General features: G+C 45.5%; 1 protein-coding gene across 12 annotated transcripts in view; it reads left to right on the forward strand.

Moving 5' to 3' along the window:
- The window catches only part of kif1aa (kinesin family member 1Aa), a 162,060-nt gene that overhangs the window by 59,524 nt on the left and 77,591 nt on the right, over positions 1-24,945 (forward strand). For 5 of the 12 annotated variants that reach the window (XM_082957087.1, XM_082957089.1, XM_082957091.1 and 2 more), the window contains 15 exons: positions 1,321-1,463; positions 4,192-4,236; positions 6,673-6,806; positions 6,976-7,055; positions 7,505-7,580; positions 12,578-12,657; positions 13,165-13,271; positions 14,423-14,506; positions 14,840-15,020; positions 15,219-15,291; positions 15,414-15,656; positions 16,771-16,949; positions 19,149-19,286; positions 21,172-21,480; positions 24,621-24,739. In XM_082957087.1, the coding sequence (XP_082813213.1) occupies positions 1,321-1,463; positions 4,192-4,236; positions 6,673-6,806; positions 6,976-7,055; positions 7,505-7,580; positions 12,578-12,657; positions 13,165-13,271; positions 14,423-14,506; positions 14,840-15,020; positions 15,219-15,291; positions 15,414-15,656; positions 16,771-16,949; positions 19,149-19,286; positions 21,172-21,480; positions 24,621-24,739 (1,991 nt within the window). The remainder of the gene's footprint in view (positions 1-1,320; positions 1,464-4,191; positions 4,237-6,672; positions 6,807-6,975; positions 7,056-7,504; positions 7,581-12,577; positions 12,658-13,164; positions 13,272-14,422; positions 14,507-14,839; positions 15,021-15,218; positions 15,292-15,413; positions 15,657-16,770; positions 16,950-19,148; positions 19,287-21,171; positions 21,481-24,620; positions 24,740-24,945) is intronic. The other 7 variants (XM_082957096.1, XM_082957094.1, XM_082957097.1 and 4 more) reach the window with 4 other exon arrangements.

Consider the following 24,945-nt stretch of genomic DNA (forward strand, 5'->3'; position numbering starts at 1 on the left):
AGTGCTCCTCCGTCCTCCTCAGGTCTCATCATGTTGCTGCTCCTCTCTCCTCCTCAGGTCCCAGTGCTCCTCCCTCCTCCTCAGGTCCCAGTGCTCCTCCCTCCTCCTCAGGTCCCAGTGCTCCTCCCTCCTCCTCAGGTCCCAGTGCTCCTCTCTCCTCCTCAGGTCTCAGTGCTCCTCCGTCCTCCTCAGGTCTCATCATGTTGCTGCTCCTCTCTCCTCCTCAGGTCCCAGTGCTCCTCCCTCCTCCTCAGGTCCCAGTGCTCCTCCCTCCTCCTCAGGTTCCAGTGCTCCTCTCCCCTCCTCAGGTCCCAGTGCTCCTCTCTCCTCCTCAGGTCCCAGTGCTCCTCTCTCCTCCTCAGATCCCAGTGCTCCTCTCTCCTCCTCAGGTCCCAGTGCTCCTCTCTCCTCCTCAGGTCCCAGTGCTCCTCTCTCCTCCTCAGGTCCCAGTGCTCCTCTCTCCTCCTCAGGTCCAAGTGCTCCTCTCCCCTCCTCAGGTCCCAGTGCTCCTCTCCCCTCCTCAGGTCCCAGTGCTCCTCCCTCCTCCTCAGGTCCCAGTGCTCCTCCCTCCTCCTCAGGTCCCAGTGCTCCTCCCTCCTCCTCAGGTCCCAGTGCTCCTCTCCCCTCCTCAGGTCCTAGTGCTCCTCTCTCCTCCTCAGGTCGCAGTGCTCCTCTCCCCTCCTCAGGTCCCAGTGCTCCTCTCTCCTCCTCAGGTCCCAGTGCTCCTCTCTCCTCCTCAGGTCCCAGTGCTCCTCCTTCCTCTTCAGGTCTCATCATGTTGCTGCTCCTCTCTCCTTCTCAGGTCCCAGTGCTCCTCCCTCCTCCTCAGGTCCCAGTGCTCCTCTCTCCTCCTCAGGTCTCAGTGCTCCTCCGTCCTCCTCAGGTCTCATCATGTTGCTGCTCCTCTCTCCTCCTCAGGTCCCAGTGCTCCTCCCTCCTCCTCAGGTCCCAGTGCTCCTCCCTCCTCCTCAGGTCCCAGTGCTCCTCTCTCCTCCTCAGGTCTCAGTGCTCCTCCGTCCTCCTCAGGTCTCATCATGTTGCTGCTCCTCTCTCCTCCTCAGGTCCCAGTGCTCCTCCCTCCTCCTCAGGTCCCAGTGCTCCTCCCTCCTCCTCAGGTCCCAGTGCTCCTCCCTCCTCCTCAGGTCCCAGTTCTCCTCTCTCCTCCTCAGGTCCCAGTGCTCCTCTCTCCTCCTCAGGTCTCATCATGTTGGTGCTCCTCTCTCCTTCTCAGGTCCCAGTGCTCCTCTCTCCTCCTCAGGTCCCAGTGCTCCTCTCTCCTCCTCAGGTCTCATCATGTTGGTGCTCCTCTCTCCTTCTCAGGTATGCAGATAGAGCCAAACAGATCCGCTGTAACGCTGTCATCAATGAGGACCCTAACAACCGATTGGTCCGTGAGCTGAAAGAGGAGGTGTCTCGCCTGAGGGACCTCCTCCTATCCCAGGGACTGGGAGACATCCTCGAAAGTAAGGGATTGTCCAATCTGCTGTCCTACCACCATTTTCACAAAGGTTGACTCTGAAATGGCATCCTATTCCCTGTGTAGTTCCCTATGGGCCCTTGTCAAAAGTAGTGCACTATATAGGGAATTGGGGTGCCATTTGGGCCGAACCATAAACCTTAAAGGGATTCTCTGGTACTTTTGTATACTTGTTATGTAGAAGTAGTGCCCACGAGCCAAAGTAGTGTCCCTGAAAATTGTGTGCAGGTATGTGCACCACGTCATTGCTCTCTCCCTCTCACCCTCTCTCTCTACTGTGTGTGTGTCTTGCTAGCTGTCAATCAAATAACGTGGGTCCTGAAGCTCATTGGTTGGGAACTAGAATTGCTAGCGAGCTGGCCCATATGGAGATAAATGTAGGGAAAATGGCGCCACACAGCTTCCAGAAAACAGTCGCTTTCAAACTAGGGATTTATGTTGCCATTTAGTATGGACACAACATTTCAGTCAGAAGTGAACATTCACAATGGAAATCACTAGCTATTCACTCACTGTCCCCCCAACCTCTCTCTCTCTCCTTCTCTCCCTCTCACCCTTCTTCAGTCTGTGGGTTAACAGTTAAGAGAAGAGTGTGTGGATTGGTTTTATGTTCCTGGCTCAGCTCTTAGGACTAGTGAATTTCAATGGCAACTTATGTGGATGATTGAACCAAGTCATTAAAGTCAGATTGCTATACACAGAGCAACCTAAATTGCCATTGAAAACTGTCACGCTCGTGGTAATTCATGGACCAAGGCGCAGCGTGTGTTGAGTTCCACATCTTTATTTGTAGTGAAACTTCCAGAAAAAACAATAAATCAACAACGAAACGTAACCTCAGTGGTGCTACATGCACATACACAAACAATATCCCACAACCCAGGTGGGAACAATGGAGAACTTAAGTATGCTGCCTCTAATTGGGAACCATACAACAAAAACAAACATAGATATAGGAAAACTAGAACACCCCCCTAGTCACACCCTGACCTACAACACCATAGAGAACCCAGAGGACTCTCTATGGTCAGGGCGTGACAAAAACAGTTCTTGTGCGATTCTACAACCCTGGTTAGCAGAAACAATACGTTAGCAGAACCAGTATGTAAGCAGCACCAGTATGTAAGCAGCACCAGTATGTTAGCAGAAACAGTATGTTAGTAGCACCAGTATGTTAGCAGAAACAGTATGTTAGCACCACCAGTATGTTAGCAGCACCAGTATGTTAGCAGCACCAGTATGTTAGCAGAAACAGTATGTTAGTAGCACCAGTATGTTACCACCACCAGTATGTTAGCACCACCAGTATGTTAGCAGAAACAGTATGTTAGCACCACCGGTATGTTAGCAGTACCAGTATGTTAGCAGTACCAGTATGTTAGCAGAAACAGTATGTTAGCAGAACCCGTATGTTAGCAGAACCAGTATGTAAGCAGCACCAGTATGTTAACAGAACCAATATGTTAGCACCACCAGAATGTTAGCAGAACCAATACGTTAGCACCACCAGTATGTTAGCAGAACCAGTATGTTAGCAGTACCAGTATGTTAGCACCACCAGTATGTTAGCAGAACCCGTATGTTAGCAGAACCAGTATGTAAGCAGCACCAGTATGTTAGCAGAAACCGTATGTTAGCACCACCAGTATGTTAGCACCACCAGTATGTTAGCACCACCAGTATGTTAGCAGAACCCGTATGTTAGCAGAACCCGTATGTTAGCAGAACCCGTATGTTAGCAGAACCCATATGTTAGCAGCACCAGTATGTTAGCAGCACCAGTATGTTAGCAGCACCCGTATGTTAGCAGAAACAGTATGTTAGCAGCACCAGTATGTTAGCAGAACCCGTATGTTAGCAGAAGCTGTATGTTAGCAGAACCCGTATGTTAGCAGAACCCGTATGTTAGCAGAACCAGTATGTTAGCAGAACCAGTATGTTAGCACTACCAGTATGTTAGCAGAGCCCGTATGTTAGCAGAGCCCGTATGTTAGCAGAGCCCGTATGTTAGCAGAACCAGTATGTTAGCAGTACCAGTATGTTTGTAGTACCAGTATGTTAGCAGAACCAGTTTGTTAACAGTACCAATATGTTAGTAGTACCAGTATGTTAGTAGTACCAGTATGCTAGCAGAACCAGTATGCTAGCAGAACCAGTATGCTAGCAGTACCTGTATGTTAGTAGTACCAGTATGTTAGTAGTACCAGTATGATAGCAGAACAAGTATGTTAGAAGAACTAGTATGTTAGCAGTACCAGTATGCTAGCAGTACCAGTATGTTAGCAGTACCAATATGTTAGCAGAACAAGTATGTTAGCAGAACAAGTATGTTAGCAGAACAAGTATGTTAGCAGTACTAGTATGCTAGCAGTACCAGTATGTTAGCAGTACCAGTATGTTAGCAGAACCAGTATGTTAGCAGTACCAGTATGTTAGCAGTACCAGTATGTTAGCAGAACTAGTATGCTAGCAGAACCAGTATGTTAGCAGAACCAGTATGTTAGCAGAACCAGTCTGTTAGCAAAACCAGTATGTTAGCAGAACCAGTATGTTAGCAACACCAGTATGTTAGCAGAACCAGTATATTTAGCAGAACCAGTATGTTGGCACCAGCTGTTCAGCTAACACTGAGTGAATAAGTCAATCTCTCACAGTTTTGTTTTCCTCTCTCCTCTTCTGTCTTTCTCTGTTTTCTCTCTCTCTTTCTCTCCTAGCGTACAAGGGGCCAGCGCTTGGCACTGACATTGCTGGTTTGAAATGTGTGTTACTGTTTCTCTCTCTCTCTACTGTTTCTCTCTCTACTGTTTCTCTCTCTACTGTTTCTCTCTCTACTGTTTCTCTCTCTACTGTTCCTCTCTCTACTGTTCTTCTCTCTGCTGTTTTTCTCTACTGTAGTTTGCTTGTCTGCTATCTCACAGGAAATTTGATGTTTTTTTGACATTGCTTTTAGATACTGTGTTTCAACAGATGGCCTCCAAATGTAGGGTTGTTGAAGTGTTGTGTGCCGTCTTGGCTTAACAGAAAGTATACGGACAGCTGTTTTTCTATCCTACTGTGTTCCTCTGTGTTGCTATAGCAGCACCTACCTGCCTATTGTGTTCCTCTGTGTTGCTATAGCAGCACCTACCTGCCTACTGTGTTGCTATAGGAACACCTACCTGCCTACTGTGCTCCTCTGTGTTGCTATAGCAGCACCTACCTGCCTACTGTATTCCTCTGTGTGGCTATAGGAACACCTACCTGCCTACTGTGTTCCTCTGTGTTGCTATAGCAACACCTACCTGTCTACTGTGTTCCTCTGTGTGGCTATAGCAACACCTACCTGCCTACTGTGTTCCTCTGTGTTGCTATAGCAGCACCTACCTGTCTACTGTGTTGCTATAGCAACACCTACCTGCCTACTGTGTTCCTCTGTGTTGCTATAGCAGCACCTACCTGCCTACTGTGTTCCTCTGTGTTGCTATAGCATAACCTACCTGCAACGCTGAGAGTCATTGTTCCATACAAGGTTGCAGAGACCTTTCAGTATATTTTTCCCAAAGTAACCACGTCAAAATGACCTTTTAGTATGTTGTGTTCACATAGTGAACCGTGACAAAACACTGGGTAACTTAATATAACTAGATATAATTTGATAGAGAATGTGAAGCTCTTATAAAATCTGAGAGATCGGAAAATCAAACAACATTTTAGAGTGATCAGTAATCTGTTAGTACAGTCATGAATCTCAACCTCACTTACAGCACAGTACAGTCAGTCCATGTTCTATCTGCTTCTCAACGAAATACCTTCCGCTTGGTACTCTGCTGTAGAAAAGGATTTCCTGTTGCAGTAATAGGGTTGGTAAGGATGGTTTTTACAGTAATAGGGTTGGTAAGGATGGTTTTTACAGTAATAGGTTTTGGTAAGGATGGTTTTTACAGTAATAGGTTTGGTAAGGATGGTTTTTACAGTAATAGGGTTTGGTAAGGTTGGTGTTTACAGTAATAGGGTTTGGTAAGGTTGGTGTTTACAGTAATAGGGTTTGGTAAGGTTGGTTTTTACAGTAATAGGTTTGGTAAGGATGTTTTTTTACAGTAATAGGGTTTGGTAAGGATGGTTTTTTACAATAATAGGGTTTGGTAAGGATGGTTTTTACAGTAATAGGGTTTGGTAAGGATGGTTTTTACAGTAATAGGGTTTGGTAAGGATGGTTTTTACAGTAATAGGGTTTGGTAAGGTTGGTTTTTACAGTAATAGGGTTTGGTAAGGTTGGTTTTTACAGTAATAGGTTTTGGTAAGGATGGTTTTTACAGTAATAGGGTTTGGTAAGGATGGTTTTTACTGTAGCTGGTGGAGCAGTTAGTGAATCTCACTAGCTTTTAGATGACATTTGATATCCATAGTACGGTCTGGCTAGTGGCTAGTGGCTAGTGGCTCTGTAAGGAAGGAAACCACAGCCCCCATCAGTCCAGTCCAGTCCAATACAGTCCAGTCCAATACAGTTCAGTTCAGTCCAGTCCAGTCCAGTCCAGTCTTTTGTGTGTTCTTGGTGTGGTGTTTCAGCGGTATATTTTTATTGAAACATGTTATTCCCTTGATGGTGTAGAGTTTGATGTAGGGTCCAATAGATTGAATAGTGCTTTTTGGCTAACAATACATGTGGTGTTGTATGCAGTAGGGAGCTAACCTCAGCACATTCAGGAAGATGGGTGACAGTGTTGAATTGAGGAGGATTCTGACAGGCCTTACTGACTGATATTGCTTTGCTTGAAGCTCGATGGCATATTGAGCATCCGGCTTGATGTTAGATCTTAATATTTTTTAGCTTAGCCCCTCCAGTCGCTCTGTATGCCCATACTGCCATATATTTTACGTTCTTCTTCTTTTTTTTGCGTGGCTTTCTGCATGCAGGGCTGCTTCTGTCTTCTCTTTCTGGTGTCCTTCTTACTCGCAGTTAATGTTTCACTTTGTGTTTCAGATTTGTTTCAAGCTACATGTCTTCTGTCTTCTTCTGTCTTCGGTTTACTTCTTTTTCAATATTGTTTCCTTTTCTTTCCGCTTCCCTCCGTCTTTCTTACCTCCCTCTCCCTGCTCTATCCCCACTTCCTGTCCTGCCCCCCTGTTTCCTGTGCCCCGCCTGACAGACCTATCCAATTTTAAGAACAATAACAATAATCGCCAATCTGTCAATCAACATTATGATCTGTCCACAGTGACCAATGCCATGACGGGAATGAGCCCCTCCCCCTCTCTGTCCGCCCTGTCCAGTCGAGCCGGATCCATCGCCAGCCTCCATGACCGCATCATGATCAGCCCTGGCAGCGAGCAGGCCATCGAGAGACTCAAGGTGAACTGAACACTGATTGGTTGATTAATTGATTGATTAATTGACTGATCGATTGATTCATTGATTACAGTCAGACATAATACCCCTCTGCCCAACAGATTGAACATAGACTCTGAGGGGGGGGGGGGCTTGACACCCTCAGATATTAATGATTTTGTGATTTCATCAGGAAACAGAGAAAATCATCGCAGAGCTCAATGAGACCTGGGAGGAGAAACTTCGCAGAACAGAAGCCATCAGAATGGAAAGGTGAGTTCTTTCAGCTTCCACATCTCTATTTACAGTATAGACCTGCCTGCAGATAGTAAAGAAAAGACCCCTACAGTATCCGGGCTCCAAGGACCATGAAGATTAGGAGACCGTTGAAAGGCCCCTACAGTATCCGGGCTCCAAGGACCATGAAGATTAGGAGACCGTTGAAAGGCCCCTACAGTATCCAGGCTCCAAGGACCATGAAGATTAGGAGACAACTGTCCATTCACTTTTTTTCTTTTTTTTTATGAATCTGACGAAGAATCATTTTGGAATGAAACATTTTTTGACAGTACAGTGAGAAATGTAGAGAGAGGGGGGCAGATAGCAGGGTCATAGACAGAGCGGGGGCTCAAACCTCCCATCGCCAGGGGACATGTGGTCCAGAGTCGGGAGCTTAGATCACCTCATCAGATTTCATCACAACTCTCCGTTCTCTTCCACAGAGAGGCCCTGCTGGCTGAGATGGGTGTGGCCATGAGGGAAGATGGAGGAACTGTGGGTGTTTTCTCCCCCAAGAAGGTAAGACGGCAACGCATCCCAGAATACATCTCACAGGTTTTCAACATTAATAATAGTATGTACTCAAATAGTGTAATCAACAAATGTACCACTAGCCATGGATGAGGATGAGCAGGGGAGCAAGTCATGTTTTATTTTATTTATTGCATTCTATCAGGTATCAAGGGTTAAACCCAGAAGCAGACCATGTCGAAGTAATAATGTTTATTACAGCAGCAGGGGCAAAGGTACAGGACGGCAGGCAGGCTCAGGATCAGGGGCAGGCAGAGTGGTCAGGCGGGCGGGTACAGGGTTAGGACAATCAAGTGTCAAAAACCATGAGCATGAGAACAGAGAGACTGGGGAAAAACTGGAGCTGACACAAAAAAACGGTGGTTGACTTGACAAACAAGACAAACTGGCAACAGACAAACAGAGAACACAGGTATAAATACACAGGGGATAATGGGGGAAGATGGGCGACACCTGGAGGGGGGTGGAGACAAGCACAAAGACAGGTGAAACAGATCAGGGTATGACACATTCATGTTGATTTACTTCCAAGCCCTCGACATCACAGCAGAGCAGAAAGCCTGAGGCTGTGTTCATAGACACAGTAGGGCTGTTTTCACCCAATGAGGTTGGTCCCTCTGCAGTGTCTCCTACACACTCCTCTCCTCTCTGGAGTATCCTACACACTCCTCTCCTCTCTGGAGTCTCCTACTCACTCCTCTCCTCTCTGGAGTCTCCTACTCACTCCTCTCCTCTCTGGAGTCTCCTACACACTCCTCTCCTCTCTGGAGTCTCCTACACACTCCTCTCCTCTCTGGAGTCTCCTACACACTCCTCTCCTCTCTGGAGTCTCCTACTCACTCTTCTCCTCTCTGGAGTCTCCTACTCACTCCTCTCCTCTCTGGAGTCTCCTACACACTCCTCTCCTCTCTGGAGTCTCCTACACACTCCTCTCCTCTCTGGAGTCTCCTACTCACTCCTCTCCTCTCTGGAGTCTCCTACTCACTCCTCTCCTCTCTGGAGTCTCTACTCACTCCTCTCCTCTCTGGAGTCTCCTACTCACTCCTCTCCTCTCTGGAGTCTCCTACTCACTCCTCTCCTCTCTGGAGTCTCCTACACACTCCTCTCCTCTCTGGAGTCTCCTACACACTCCTCTCCTCTCTGGAGTCTCCTACACACTCCTCTCCTCTCTGGAGTCTCCTACTCACTCCTCTCCTCTCTGGAGTCTCCTACACACTCCTCTCCTCTCTGGAGTCTCCTACACCTTTCTCTCTCCTCTGGAGTCTCCTACACACTCCTCTCTCCTCTTGAGTCTCCTACACCTTTCTCTCTCCTCTGGAGTCTCCTACACACTCCTCTCTCCTCTTGAGTCTCCTACACCTTTCTCTGTCTCTCTGAGTGCCTCAGTAGACTGTAACCTTTACAGATTCTTCTGCTTCAGCTCTCCTCTTTCTCAAAGAGAGCATGTATCAACACAGAGCATTTGTCAGTCCATATTAAAATGTTGAAAATGTGCATAATCTATGTGCCTTCAGAAAGTATTCAAACTTGACTAATACCAAACTTTACTGTGTTTAAAAGCCTGAATTCAAAATGGATTAAATATTTTTTTTCCTCACCAATCTACACACAAAACCCCCATAATAAAGTAAGCGAATACGTGTTTTAAGAAATGTTTGCTAACTTATTGAAAATGAAAATCGGAAATATCTCATTTACCTAAGAATTCACATGCCTAAGTCAATACATGTTAGGCAGTGATTACAGCTTTGAGCTGTTCTAAGCAAGTCTCTAAGAGCTTTGCACACCTGGATTGTACAATCAATTCAAATGAAATTGTATTTGTCACATGCGCCGAATACAACAGGTGTAGACCTTACCGTGAAATGCTTATTTACAAACCCTTAACCAACAATGCAGGTTAAGAAAATAAACTAAAGTTAAATATTTAATAAAAAGTAACACAATAAAATAACAATAACGAGGCTATAAACAGGGGGTACCGGTACCGAGTCAATCTGTGGTGGTACAGGTTAGTCGAGGTAATTTGTAAAGTGACTATGCATAGATAATAAACAGTGTGTAGCATTTACATTTAACATTTACATTTAAGTCATTTAGCAGACGCTCTTATCCAGAGCGACTTACAAATTGGTGCATTCACCTTATGATATCCAGTGGAACAACCACTTTACAATAGTGCATCTAAATCTTTTTAGGGGGGGGGGGGTTAGAAGGATTACTTTATCCTATCCTAGGTATTCCTTAAAGAGGTGGGGTTTCAGGTGTCTCCGGAAGGTGGTGATTGACTCCGCTGTCCTGGCGTCGTGAGGGAGCTTGTTCCACCAAGCAGCAGTGTTACATTACATTACAGCCTTTTTCTAAAATTGACTCAAATGTTTTTTATTTCCTTCATCACAATTGGCCCAGCATCGTCCGGGTTTGGCCGGTGTAGGCCATCATTGTAAATAAGAATTTGTTCATAACTGAATTGCCCTAGTTAAATAAAAATAAATAAAAACATCTATTTATAGACAATACCCCATAATGACAAAGCAAAAAATTTTTTTTTGAATATTTTTGAATATACATTGTTTTTTCATCACAATGACACAAGGATTCAGACCCTTTATTCAGGGCGAGACCCAGATGCAGACAAGGGAGGCAGATGGTTTGAGTCTCTGATATTTATTATAATCCAAGGGGCACGCAAGAGAATAGTTGTGGACAGGCAAAAGATCATAAACTAGGTCAGAGTCTAGGAGGTACAGAGTGGCAGGCAGGCTCATGGTCAGGGCAGGCAGTATGGTAAGGCAGGCGGGTTCAGAGTCAAGGCAGGCAAGGGTCAAAACCGGGAGGACTAGCAAAACAGAGAAAAGGAAAAACCAGGAAAACACGCTGGTTGACTTGACAAAATAAGATGAATTGGCAACAGACAAACAGGGAACACAGTAATAGGTAGCCAGGGACTAATGGGGAAAACAGGTGACACCTGGAGGTGGGTGGAGACAATCACAAAGACAGGTTGAAACAGATCAGGGTGTGACAGTTGAAGCACATTTGGTAGCGATTACGGCCTCGAGTGTTCTTGGGTATGACGCTACAAGCTTGGCACACCTGTATTTGGGGAGTTTTTCCCATTCTTCTCTGCAGATCCTCTCAAGCTCTGTCAGGTTGGATGGGGAGCGACGCTGCACGGCTATTTTCAGGTCTCTCCAGAGATGTTCGATAGGGTTGAAGTCCGGGCTCTGGCTGGGTCACTCAAGGACATTCAGAGACTTGTCCCGAAGCCACTCCTGCGTTGTCTTGGCTGTGTACTTAGGGTCGTTGTCCTGTTGGAAGGTGAACTTTCACCCTGGTCTGAGGTCCTGAGAGCTCTGGAGAAGGTTTTCATCGAGGATCTCTCTCTACTTTGCTCCGTTCATCTTTCCCTCGATCCTGACTATTCTCCCAGTCCCTGCCGATTAAATTCCTGGAAATTCCCGGAGCTAAAAATGTCCCTATTCTTCCATGGCCAGCATACTTACCAGACATGTCACCTAACAGCATGTTCCAGTTCCTGCCAATGTCCAGGAACTTCGCACAGCCATTGAATCAGGCCACAATAAACAGCCTGATTAACTCTATGCGAAGGAGATGTGTTGAGCTGCATGAGACAAATGCTGTTCACACCAGATACTGACTGGTTTTCTGATCCACGCCTCTTCCTTTTCTTTTTAAAAGGTTTTTGTGACAAACATATGCATATCTGTATTCACAGTGACGTGAAATCCATAGATTAGGGCCTCATGAATTTGTTTAAATTGACTGATTTCCTGATATGAACTGTAACTCAGTAAAATCTTTTAAATTCTTGCATGTTGGTTCAGTGATACATTCGTCTCCGTAGCTCTATTTGGAACCTGACTGTTATGTACAGCTTTACAGCAGGGGAGGAGATCAACCAACGGTTTCCTTTTTAATTTGGTCTCCTTATGTAAATAGGACTTTGATTAATTTAGCCTTCCCCTTTTAATCTACTGCATTATTCATAGCAAACAAAGCCATACTCACTGTGCTTCAAACAGCAGAGAGATGCAAGGTCAGAAAAGCAAACACATTATGTATGTGTTTACTATATTTAGTAATATTTATAGCACTTCTGTTTGCTAGAAGAGCCATCTGTGTTTGATGGGTATTAGTAATGTTGTGGATCCATAGAGACTGTCTGCATGTCTTTAAAACTCTGCATCATCTACTATAGTGAATTTCCAGTTGTGTCCAAAATGGCACCGTAGTCCCTTCATAGTGCCCCTTTGGGCCTTGGGCAAAAGTAGTGTACTATATAGTGAATAGGGTGATGTTTAAGACGCAGCCTCTGTGTTTACCTACCTGCACCAGATCTATGCTCTGTGTTTATCTACCTGCACCAGATCTATGCTCTGTGTTTATCTACTTGCACCAGATCTATGCTCTGTGTTTTATCTACTTGCACCAGATCTATGCTCTGTGTTTTATCTACTTGCACCAGATCTATGCTCTGTGTTTATCTACCTGCACCAGATCTATGCTCTGTGTTTATCTACTTGCACCAGATCTATGCTTTGTGTTTATCTACTTGCACCAGATCTATGCTCTGTGTTTATCTACCTGCACCAGATCTATGCTCTGTGTTTATCTACTTGCACCAGATCTATGCTTTGTGTTTATCTACTTGCACCAGATCTATGCTTTGTGTTTATTTACTTGCACCAGATCTATGCTCTGTGTTTATCTACCTGCACCAGATCTATGTTTTGTGTTTATCTACCTGCACCAGATCTATGCTCTGTGTTTATCTACTTGCACCAGATCTATGCATGAGTATCTTTATTCAATTAAAATGTGATGTTGGAATAAGTGACTGAATATATTTATCTGAAATGAGGTTGAACAGATTATATGGCCTGTATTTAAATCATTAGACAACATATACATTTACTCTAGAATAAACCCATATGAACCCATATGAACTCTCCTTGTTGTAGACTCCTCATCTGGTGAACCTTAACGAGGACCCCCTGATGTCAGAGTGTCTGCTGTACTACATCAAAGATGGCATCACCAGGTAAGAGAACATAGAGAGAACATGGAGGTATTCACCAGGTCAGAGAGAACATAGAGGTATTCACCAGGTAAGAGAGAACATAGAGATATTGACCAGGTAAGAGAGAACATTCCTCCAGCAGAAAAATGTATACCTTATCAAGAACGAAATGTTCATTAAAAAAAAAATATATATATATATTGTCACATACACTGGATCGGTGCAGTGAAATGCGTTGTTTTACAGGATCACCCATAGTAGTACTGCACTCCTGGATCCATCAAGGTTAAGTGCCTTACTCAAGGGCACTTCAACGTATTTTTCACCTTGTCGGCTCGGGTATTCAAACCAGCGACCTTTCGGTTTACTGGCCCAACTCTCATTTACATTGGTGACGTAGAAAAGCACCTTGTGGCTTTTTGTGGTCTGTGCGGCTTTTCTACACCTTACTCCTTCATTTAGTTGCCTACTAACCATGTGGTTGCCCCTCTTTCCAACGCCGTCCCAACGCTGTCTCCTCTTTCCCAGGGTCGGTCGTGTGGACGCCAGCAGCAGACAGGACATTGTGCTCAGTGGTCACTTCATCAAGGACGAACACTGTACCTTCACGTCCACCACGGGACTCATGGGAGAAAGTGAGATACTACACTGTTGTGACTGACCACCCTTAGTACTTACTACCCTGCTGCCCTGCTACCCTATTGTGACTGATACTTACTACCCTGCTACCCTGTTATGACTTCTACCATGCTACTCCTGACACCCTACTACCCTGTTATGACCTCTACCCTACTACCCTGTTATTACTGATACCCTACTACCCTGTTGTGACTGATACCCTACTAGCCTGTTGTGACTGCTACTCTGCTACCCTGTTGTGACTGATACCCTACTGGCCTGTTATGACTGCTACCCTACTACCCTGTTGTGACTGATACCTTACTACCCTTCTACCCTGTTGTGACTGATACCCACCTAGCCTGTTATTACTGACACCCTACTACCCTGTTGTGACTGATACCCTACTACCCTATTGTGATTGATACCCTACTACCCTGTTATGACTGCTACCCTGCTACTCCTGACACCCTACTACCCTGTTATGACTGATACCCTACTACCCTGTTGTGACTGATACCCTACTAGCCTGTTATGACTTCTACCCTTCTACCCTGTTATTACTGACACCCTACTACCCTGTTGTGACTGATACCCTACTACCCTGTTGTGACTGACACCCTACTACCCTGTTGTGACTGATACCCTACTACCCTGTTGTGACCGATAACCTACTACCCTGTTGTGACTGATACCCTACTACCCTGTTGTGACTGCTAATGATAAGAGGCTGCATGGTGCTGCTATTGTGGTTGGCATGGCAATTCTCCCTATTTCCTGAATCTCCACACCTTTTTCCTCCATGTGTGCACTTGTCCACTCCCCGTCTTGGATTTAAAGGCATAGGATTGGTTTAAGAGCCCATGCTTACACCAACCCCATGCTTTTAAATCCATACGTGCTACTGCACAAGTGTACCCTTCAATGGGAAAAGATGGACTTTACATGCTAGAGATCAGAGAGCAAGGTTGGGATCAATTCCATGACAACTCTGGAAGTAAACTGAGATTTCAATTACAATGCTGTTTTTCTTCATTGTAAAGCAATGACTGCAGCACTTGACTGAATTGAAGTGGAATTGACCCTATCCATTTCAGAGACCTTGTCGTTGTTGTGGTTGTTATGGATACTGCGCGCATCCCTCATGTCTGTCTGCCTTCTCCCCCAGTAGCAGTCACTCTGGAGCCCTGTGAGGGAGCTGAGACCTATGTCAACGGGAAGAGGGTCACAGAGGCTACAGTCCTCAAATCAGGTGGGTCAACTATATATCTTTCTCTCGCTCTCTCTTTCTCTTTCTCTTTCTCTCTCTCTCAGACGTGGATGTTGATTTATGGCAGCCCCCCGCTCCTCTCTGATTCAGAGGGGTTGGGTTAAATGCGGAATACACATCTCAGTTGTACAACTAGCTAGGTATCCCCCCCTTTCCCTTTCCCTTTCTCTCTCTCTCTTTCTCTTCTCTTCCCCCATCCTGTCCTAAAATGTCCCTTACACTTTCCTATTCCATTTCTCCTGCATATCACTTCCATGCAGACATTTCTACCTGTCACTGAATGGTTTTGAATTTTCCTCTGTTGTGTGTCTCCAGGGAACCGTATTATCCTGGGTAAGAGCCACGTGTTCCGGTTCAACCACCCAGAGCAGGCACGCCAGGAGCGGGAGAGGACGCCCTGCGCTGACACCCCCGTGGAGCCGGTGGACTGGGCCTTCGCACAGAGAGAACTGCTGGACAAACAGGGCATCGACATGAAGCAGGAGATGGACCAGAGGTGAGACAGGAGAGAACTAGAGAGGAGAGGAGAGGGAGAGGAGAGGAGAGGAGAGGAGAGGAGAGGAGAGGAGAGGAGAGGAGAGGAGAGGAGAGGAGAGGAGAGGAGAGGAGAGGAGAGGAGAGGAGAGGACCAGAGGGAGGGTTCAGAGGTAAGAGTGAGGGAGAGTTTAGATAATATCTGTGGTTGTCTGTTCAGGCTTCAGGAGCTGGAAGACCAGTATCGTAAAGAGAGGGAGGAAACCCACAACCTACTAGAGCAGCAGAGGCTGGTGAGACCGATTTAACAAATGGACAAAACCCAGGAAGGGACAAAATCACCAAAATATTCACATTTTGTCTTACGATATTGAATATTTTCTAGTAAAGCCTGATCACGTGACCATTTCCACAGGATTATGAGAGCAAGCTGGAAGCCCTTCAGAAACAGGTGGACCGTTATTACCCTGAGGTAATAGGAGAGGAAGAGGAGGAGCCTGAGGAGGAAGTTCTGTGGACAGAGAGGCAGACGGAGCTGGCCCTGTGGGGTTTCAGGAAGTGGTGCTGTTACCAGTTCACTTCCCTCAGAGACCTGCTGTGGGGAAACGCCATCTTCCTCAAGGAGGCTAACGCCATCAGCGTGGAACTCAAGAAGAAGGTCTGAGAACGTTCAGCATGTCCCTGTATCACCACGGAAGTGTTGTGACATGACTATCTTTAATGTGATGACTGCTATCTATCAAATAATTACCTACTATGTTTAATTATTACTTTATTAAATTAATCATGTAACAATTAATCCATTAGTAATTTGGGGCACCACAGGAAAAGTTTATTTAATGAGTTACTGTTTCTGGAATTAACTCAATAATCTATATATATATCGATATCATACCAGTCATCAATCAATCATTTCCTCATATCAGTCTCATTCTGAACGTCGTTGACTCTGTAAATCTGCATGAACCCTAGCCTAAGTGATGAATCAGCGATACACAAATTGGCTTCATTTATTTATTTACTAACTAAATAAATAATCACACAGAAATACATACACACACACACACACACGGTGTAGGTTATTGATTACTAACATAATGCATATGAAAAGTCCCTAGTGGACTAACCCGATATGACAGCTTGTTACACAATGGAAACATTTACATTTATATAATTTAGCAGACGCTCTTATCCAGAGCGACTTACAAATTGGTGCATTCACCTTATAAAATATCCAGTGGAACAACCACTTTACAATAGTACATCTATATCTTTTTGGGGGGGAGGGGTTAGAAGGATTACTTAATCCTATCCCAGGTATTCCTTAAAGAGGTGGGGTTTCAGGTGTCTTCGGAAGGTGGTTTCAGGTGTCTCCGGAAGGTCCTGGCGTCGTGAGGGAGCTTGTTCCACCATTGGGGTGCCAGAGAGGTGGAGGAAAGAGGTGGAGACAGATAAAGAGCAGGAGAGACTGGCTATCCTCAAACATTTGCCTAGCTGATGGGTCCTTTTGATCCTCACCAAGGAGAGAGTCATGACAAAAGCATAACTGTCCCAGACCTGGGTTCATAAAGTTTTGTTTTCTTTCAAATACTTGGAGTGATTGATTGAGCCTGTCTAAAGTACCAGATGGGGTGGGGTTTGCACTTTTGAGACTATTTCATTGGTTCTATTGTACCGGGCAAGCTCAATTGAGCACTGCTGAAGTTTTTTAAAAGAAATAAATACTATTTCAACCCAGGTCTGATCACCCCCCCCCCCCCCCCCCCCCCCAGGTCCAGTTCCAGTTTGTGCTGCTGACCGACACCCTGTACTCCCCCCTGCCCACTGACCTGCTGCCCCCTGAGGCAGCCAAGGACAGGGCGACCCGCCCATTCCCCAGGACCATTGTAGCTGTGGAGGTACAGGACCAGAAGAACGGGGCCACACACTGCTGGACCCTGGACAAGCTCAGGTACTGTAGAATATAACCAGCACTAGGCCAGATCCCAGGCACAACTAATAATGAACTATATGTTACAGTAAATGTGGGTCCAGTTATACATTATTAGGAGCATAGTATTGAGATAATTTAATCTAAAATAGATCTCTCAGATTTATATATATATTACTATATGTATTTCTCTCTCTCTCTCTCTCTCTCTCTCATTCTCATATTATGCCTGTAGACAGTGTTGTAACAATGTGCAAATACACTGCTCAAAAAAATAAAGGGAACACTTAAACAACACAATGTAACTCCAAGTCAATCACACTTCTGTGAAATCAAACTGTCCACTTAGGAAGCAACACTGATTGACAATAAATTTCACATGCTGTTGTGCAAATGGAATAGACAACAGGTGGAAATTATAGGCAATTAGCAAGACACCCCCAATAAAGGAGTGGTTCTGCAGGTGGGGACCACAGACCACTTCTCAGTTCCTATGCTTCCTGGCTGATGTTTTGGTCACTTTTGAATGCTGGCGGTGCTTTCACTGTAGTGGTAGCATGAGACGGAGTCTACAACCCACACAAGTGGCTCAGGTAGTGCAGCTCATCCAGGATGGCACATCAATGCGAGCTGTGGCAAGAAGGTTTGCTGTGTCTGTCAGCGTAGTGTCCAGAGCATGGAGGCGCTACCAGGAGACAGGCCAGTACATCAGGAGACGTGGAGGAGGCCGTAGGAGGGCAACAACCCAGCAGCAGGACCGCTACCTCCGCCTTTGTGCAAGGAGGAGCAGGAGAAGCACTGCCAGAGCCCTGCAAAATGACCTCCAACAGGCCACAAATGTGCATGTGTCTGCTCAAACAGTCAGAAACAGACTCCATGAGGGTGGTATGAGGGCCCAACATCCACAGGTGGGGGTTGTGCTTACAGCCCAACACCGTGCAGGACATTTGGCATTTGCCAGAGAACACCAAGATTGGCAAATCGCCCTGTGCTCTTCACAGATGAAAGCAGGTTCACACTGAGCACATGTGACAGACGTGACAGAGTCTGGAGACGCCGTGGTGAACGTTCTGCTGCCTGCAACATCCTCCAGCATGACCGGTTTGGCGGTGGGTCAGTCATGGTGTGGGGTGGCATTTCTTTGGGGGGCCGCACAGCCCTCCATGTGCTCGCCAGAGGTAGCCTGACTACCATTAGGTACCGAGATGAGATCCTCAGACCCCTTGTGAGACCATATGCTGGTGCGGTTGGCCCTGGGTTCCTCCTAATGCAAGACAATGCTAGACCTCATGTGGCTGGAGTGTGTCAGCAGTTCCTGCAAGAGGAAGGCATTGATGCTATGGACTGGCCCGCCCGTTCCCCAGACCTGAATCCAATTGAGCACATCTGGGACATCACGTCTCGCTCCATCCACCAACACCACGTTGCACCACAGACTGTCCAGGAGTTGGCGGATGCTTTAGTCCAGGTCTGGGAGGAGATCCCTCAGGAGACCATCCGCCACCTCATCAGGAGCAAGCCCAGGCGTTGTAGGGAGGTCATACAGGCACGTGGAGGCCACACACACTACTGAGCCTCATTTTGACTTTTTTTAAGGACATTACATCAAAGTTGGATCAGCCTGTAGTGTGGTTTTCCACTTTAATTTTGAGTGTGACTCCAAATCCAGACCTCCATGGGTTGATAAATTGGATTTCCATTGATTATTTTTGTGTGATTTTGTTGTCAGCACATTCAACTATGTAAAGAAAAAAGTATTTAATAAGATTATTTCTTTCATTCAGATCTAGGATGTGTTGTTTAAGTGTTCCCTTTATTTTTTTGAGCAGTATAGTTTAAGTACAAAAGGGAAAATAAATAAACATAAATATGTGCTGTATTTACAATGGTGTTTGTTCTTCACTGGTTGCCCTTTTCTTGTGGCAGCAGGACACATCTTGCTGCTGTGAGGCACTCTCTCTCTCTATTTCTCTCTCTCTCTCTCTTCCTCTCTCTCTCTACCTCTTTCTCCCTCTGTCTCTCTCTCTCCCTCTGTCTCTCTCGCTACCTCTTTCTCCCTCTGTCTCTCTCTCTCCCTCTGTCTCTCGCTACCTCTTGCTACCTCTCTCTACCTCTGTCTCTCTCTCTCTCTCTCTCTCTCTCTCTCTCTCTCTCTCTCTCTCTCTCCCTCTGTGCTCTTTTCTGATGTTGTCCTGTGTTGCTCTTTGGTGCCCTCTGCAGGCAGCGTCTGGACCTGATGAGAGAGATGTATGACAGAGCAGCAGAGGTTCCCAGCAGCACCATAGAAGACTGTGAGAACATCATGACTGGAGGAGACCCCTTCTACGACCGCTTCCCCTGGTTCCGTCTGGTTGGCAGGTACAGCACATGACTGCATGGTCAAAGCGCATGGTCAGCGCATGGTCAGAGCATGGTCAGCGCATGGTCTCAGAGCATGGTCAGTGCATGGTCAGACAGCATGGTCAGACAGCATGTTTGAGGACCACAGATGGGATCAAAGACAGTCAGGACCAATTAGAAAGGAATCACTGACCCCAGTCCACAGGCACACTGCCAAATTAATTGAAAATCCCACTTAGCTATAACAAGGTTCATTTGAGAGACAGAGATGTGTGGTGAGGGGAGGCAAGCTCATAGTAATGGCTGGAAAGGAATGAAATGGAATGGTATCAGAGACACCAAACACTTTGTTTCCATGTGTCTGATACCGTTCCATTCACTCCATGCCAGGCGTTACTATGAGCCTGCCTCCCCTCACCACACGTCTCTGTAGAACGTCCTTTTGACTGAGAGACTCTTAATGCATGGATCCAAGAACAGCATGAAGAATGTCTCACATGTCATGCGTTCTCCTGAATTAGTAAGCCTCCAGTCCGATGTATACTGAGATACACTATTTATACAAAAGTATGTGGACATCAATTCAAATTAGTGGATTTGGCTATTTCAGCCACACCAGTTGCTGACAGGTGTATAAAATCGAGCACACAGCCATGCAATCTCCATAGACAAACATTGGCATTATAATGGCCTTACTGAATCGCTCAGTGACTTTTCAACGTGGCACCGTCATAGGATACCAACTTTCCAACATATCAGTTCATCAAAGTTATGGCCTGCTAGAGCTGCCCTGGTCAACTATAAGTGCTGTTATTGTGAAGTGGAAACGTCTAGGAGCAACAACAGATTAGCCACGAAGTGGTAGGCCACACGAGTTCACAGAATGGGACCGCCGAGTGCTGAAGCGCAAAGATCGTCTGTCCTCGGTTGCAACACTACCGAGTTCCAAATTGCCTCTGATAGCAACGTCAGCACAAGAACTGTTCGTCGGGAGCTTCATGAAATGGGTTTCCATGGCCGAGCAGTCGCACACAAGCCGAACATCACCATGCACAATGCCAATCGTCGGCTGGAGTGGTGTAAAGCTCGCCGCCATTGGACTCTGGAGCAGGGGAAACGCGTTCTCTTGAGGGATGAATCGCACTTTCTGGCAGTCCAACGGACAAATCTGGGTTTGGCGGATGCCAGGAGAACACTACCTGCCCAAATGCATAGTGCCAACTGTAAAGTTTGGTGGAGGAGGAATAATGGTCTGGGGCTGTTTTTCATGGTTTCGGGCTAGGCCCCTTAGTTCCAGTGAAGGGAAATCTTAATGTGACAGCGTACAATGACATTCTAGACGATTCTGTGCTTCCAACTTTGTGGCAACAGTTTGGGGAAGGCCCTTTCCTGTTTCAGCATGATAATGCTCCCATGCACAAACGAGGTCCATACAGAAATGGTTTGTCGAGATGGGTGTGGAAGAACTTGACTGGCCTGCACAGAGCCCTGACCTCAACCCGATCGAACACCTTTGGGATGAATTGGAATGCCGACTGTGAGCGAGGCCTAATCTCCCAACATCAGTGCCCGACCTCACTAATGCTCTTGTGGCTGAATTGAAGCAAGTCCCCGCAGCAATGTTCCAACAACTAGTGGAAAGCCTTCCCAGAAGAGTGGAGGCTGTTATAGCAGCAAAGGGGGGACCAACTCCATATTAATGCCCATGATTTTGGAATGAGAGCAGGTGTCCACATACTTTTAGCCATGTAGTGTACTTCAAAGCCTTCTGTACCAACCTGAAGAAAGATAGGTTTTCTACAGCTCCCTAGCAGAACTGCTTCTTTTCCTCCATATAGATGTGTTTCTATCTTTCCTGTTGTAGGCCACTATCTAACTTACTTCCCATGTTTATGGCTACCAGCAACCCCCTTTTCAACGCGTGCATGAGCGAGCGCATGAGTGATCCCACTCCCTCCCCCACTCCCTCCACCACCCTCTCCACCTCCGAGCAAACGGAGCTGGCCGACACTCGTCCGGAGGGACGAGGAGGAGGGGAGGAGGAGGAGGAGGCTTTGCAGGATCTGAACGATGATATTTTTTTGGACGACCCGTGCTCGGAGCTCGGGGATGATGATGATGATGAGGAAGAGGGAGAGCTGTGCCGAGGCGGCTCCAGCGAAGGCCTGGATCCCTTTTATGACCGCTCTCCGTTATTCAGTGTAGTGGGAAGGTTGGTGAGGTTTCAGGAACATGCTGAGGGTGGAAACTAGCTCTTTCACACTGAGACACTCTGGGTATCTCCGCTGACAGGGGGAGTGCGCACACACACACACACACAGGTACACAAACGCACACACACATATCCATGTAGGCACATGCACATAAATGCGTATTCATCACACACACACACACACACACACACACACACAGAAAATCAGCAACAATATTAACACTGGATAGAGGTTTTGTCATTGTTGTGGCAACCAAATTACACACATCCACATTGACCTGTCTTTGCTTTTATAAGTTGACATTTTCATTACGTCTAAGGGCAGTCCAGTATTTTGCAGAGGGGCAAGAGAACCTTGTCTGTAAGGGCAGTCCAGTATTTTGCAGAGGGGCAAGAGAGCCTCGTCTGTCGCTGTAGCGTGAGAACATGTTATTGGGAATGACATCATCATGGCTAGCTCCATCCAATACAGAGATCAGAAACAAGGCTAAATTACTCAAGGTCCCCTGCCTCTCGTTCAGTCCCCTTTTCATGTGTCCATGTATGAGGCACTCCCCTTATAAGTCCAGCTGTTTCCCTCAAGCTCACGCCATAGCTGACTGTTCCAAGCACCACTCCTTGCCTCTTAGTTCTGAGGGAGAAACTAATAGCCACACTGTCCTTTCGTCAGAGTCCCTTCCTCCCTTATAACATGAATTAGCCTTACTCTAAACTGTCAAACTCTAAACTGTCAAACTCGAAAGATTAAGTTTTCATATTGTTCAAAAATCCTGACAGTCAAAAATTCCATCCATTTTTTTATCCCACCTAATATTGTAATAAATTGGTAGACATTTTGGGGCTTTAACGCTTGTCTTTTTATAATTTTGTTACTTTTGAATCTCATCAGTAATTATTTGTCTTTGTGAGCACCAACCTTGAGCTTTATGTTACTGTCACATCACGCCTTCACCTTTATGTTACTGTCACATCATACCTTCAGCTTTATGTTACTGTCACATCATATCTTCAGCTTTATGTTACTGTCACATCACCACCTTCAGCTTTATGTTACTGTCACATCATATCTTCAGCTTTATGTTACTGTCACATCACCACCTTCAGCTTTATGTTACTGTCACATCACGCCTTCAGCTTTATGTTACTGTCACATCATACCTTCAGCTTTATGTTACTGTCACATCACCACCTTCAGCTTTATGTTACTGTCACATCACACCTTCAGCTTTATGTTACTGTCACATCATACTTTCAGCTTTATGTTACTGTCACATCACACTTTCAGCTTTATGTTACTGTCACATCACACCTTCAGCTTTATGTTACTGTCACATCACCACCTTCAGCTTTATGTTACTGTCACATCACACCTTCAGCTTTATGTTACTGTCACATCACACCTTCAGCTTTATGTTTCTGTCACATCACACCTTCAGCTTTATGTTACTGTTACATCACACCTTCAGCTTTATGTTACTGTCACATCACACCTTCAGCTTTATGTTACTGTCACATCATACCTTCAGCTTTATGTTACAGTCACATCACACCTTCAGCTTTATGTTACTGTCACATCACCACCTTCAGCTTTATGTTACTGTCACATCACCACCTTCAGCTTTATGTTACTGTCACATGACACCTTCAGCTTTATGTTTCTGTCACATCACACCTTCAGCTTTATGTTACTGTCATAGCATACCTTCAGCTTTATGTTACTGTCATAGCATACCTTCAGCTTTATGTTACTGTCACATCACACCTTCAGCTTTATGTTACTGTCATAGCATACCTTCAGCTTTATGTTACTGTCACATCACACCTTCAGCTTTATGTTACTGTCACATCACACCTTCAGCTTTATGTTACTGTCATAGCATACCTTTATGCACACAGGTCAGGGATGGATGCTCTTTCTTGACACTGATGATGACCCTGCCCTGTACACGTTGGTGGATCCAGCCATGCCACTTTGCTTTAGTAGTAATCCTAGCAAAGTTGTTTGCTCAACGAATGCTTGAGGTGTGCGTTTCACCTTTTTTTTTGTATGTCTTTTTTAAGGAGCCCATCGTCTGAAACAAGAACATATCTCATATATCTTCTGATATCTGTTTTTGTTTCTGCACAACACACAGCAGCCACTCACGACTAGATTTCCTTGCCATGTCATGAACGTTCTCTTGATAATAAATATAAATGAATCATCAGTTGATTCATGTGAAGCAACTGATTCAGGAAGTGATTTAGGAAGACGCAATATCTCAAGATGAAAGAGCTAGTTTCTACCACAGCTATCTCTTTTAGGCATGCCAGAGCACATTATTCTTTATTTGTACATTTTTTTGTAACATTGGCTCCCTTTTTTTTTTTTTTGCACAATCCAGCAGTCCACTCCTGTAGGAGTGGGTTTGTTTTTGATAAATTCATTGTGTCATTCTTTGTTTTTGACGTAACTTATTTCAAGCTGTTGACTGTTAGTTTAAGCGTTTAGCCATGTTCCGTATTATGAGGATTTCTGCTTGATTTGTTTTTCAATTCATTTGAGTTAAAGAAGGCAAAAGCTTTTTTTTTTGTTCTCATCTTTTTGTCCTGAGCATGACTTCTTTGCACCTCACCAAATGTTGTCGTAAGCCTACCCTTTCTACCGCCCTTTTACCCCTTAAATGTCTACCCGCCTCATTGGCACTTTGGAAATGTTATCCTTGACTGCAAGACACAATATGTTATTACAAAGATTATAGCTAAGAGTTATGGAATCTGACAATCCTGGAGATTGAAACTAAATATCCTAAAGAAGACGTTCCCATTCTAGGTTGTGGTCTTGTGGTAACTTCAAGCTATAGAACTACACGCATTACATACAAAATAACAATATTTCTACATTTTGGGATATGGAAAATATGTTGCCAAAATGACATCAGTTGTTAGTCAGCGTCTGTTACGTTGTTATCTCTGGACGTTATCTCTCTGTCCTGGTGTTCTGATGTCTCTGGCTTCTCTAATGGTACATTAACTATTCTATCTCTCTCTTATTCAAACTACGTCTCTCCTTTTCTTCTCTTCAATTCTCTCTCTCTGTCTCTACCTCCCTCTCTCGCTCTCTCTCTGTCTCTACCTCCCTTTCTCTCCCTCCCATACAGAGCCTTTGTGTACCTGAGTAACCTGCTGTACCCTGTGCCCCTGGTCCATCGCGTGGCCATCGTCAGTGAGAAGGGAGAGGTTAAAGGATTCCTCAGGGTAGCTGTACAGGCTATCTCAGGTAAAATCTGGACCCCCCCCCCCCCATCAAACAACCAAATCAATCAATAAATCAATCAATCATTCATTCATTCAATAAATCAAACAACCAAACAACCAAACAACCAAACAAAGAATGCCTAACCTACTGAATCATACAGACATGTACATAAGGGACTTGGTTTTCTTCAAAAGATACACAGTAATAATACAGATCAGGTCGGGTTT

The sequence above is a fragment of the Salmo salar genome, chromosome 10 (genome assembly GCF_965601325.2).
Source record: "Salmo salar chromosome 10, fSalSal1, whole genome shotgun sequence".
Classification (NCBI taxonomy): Eukaryota; Metazoa; Chordata; class Actinopteri; order Salmoniformes; family Salmonidae; genus Salmo; species Salmo salar.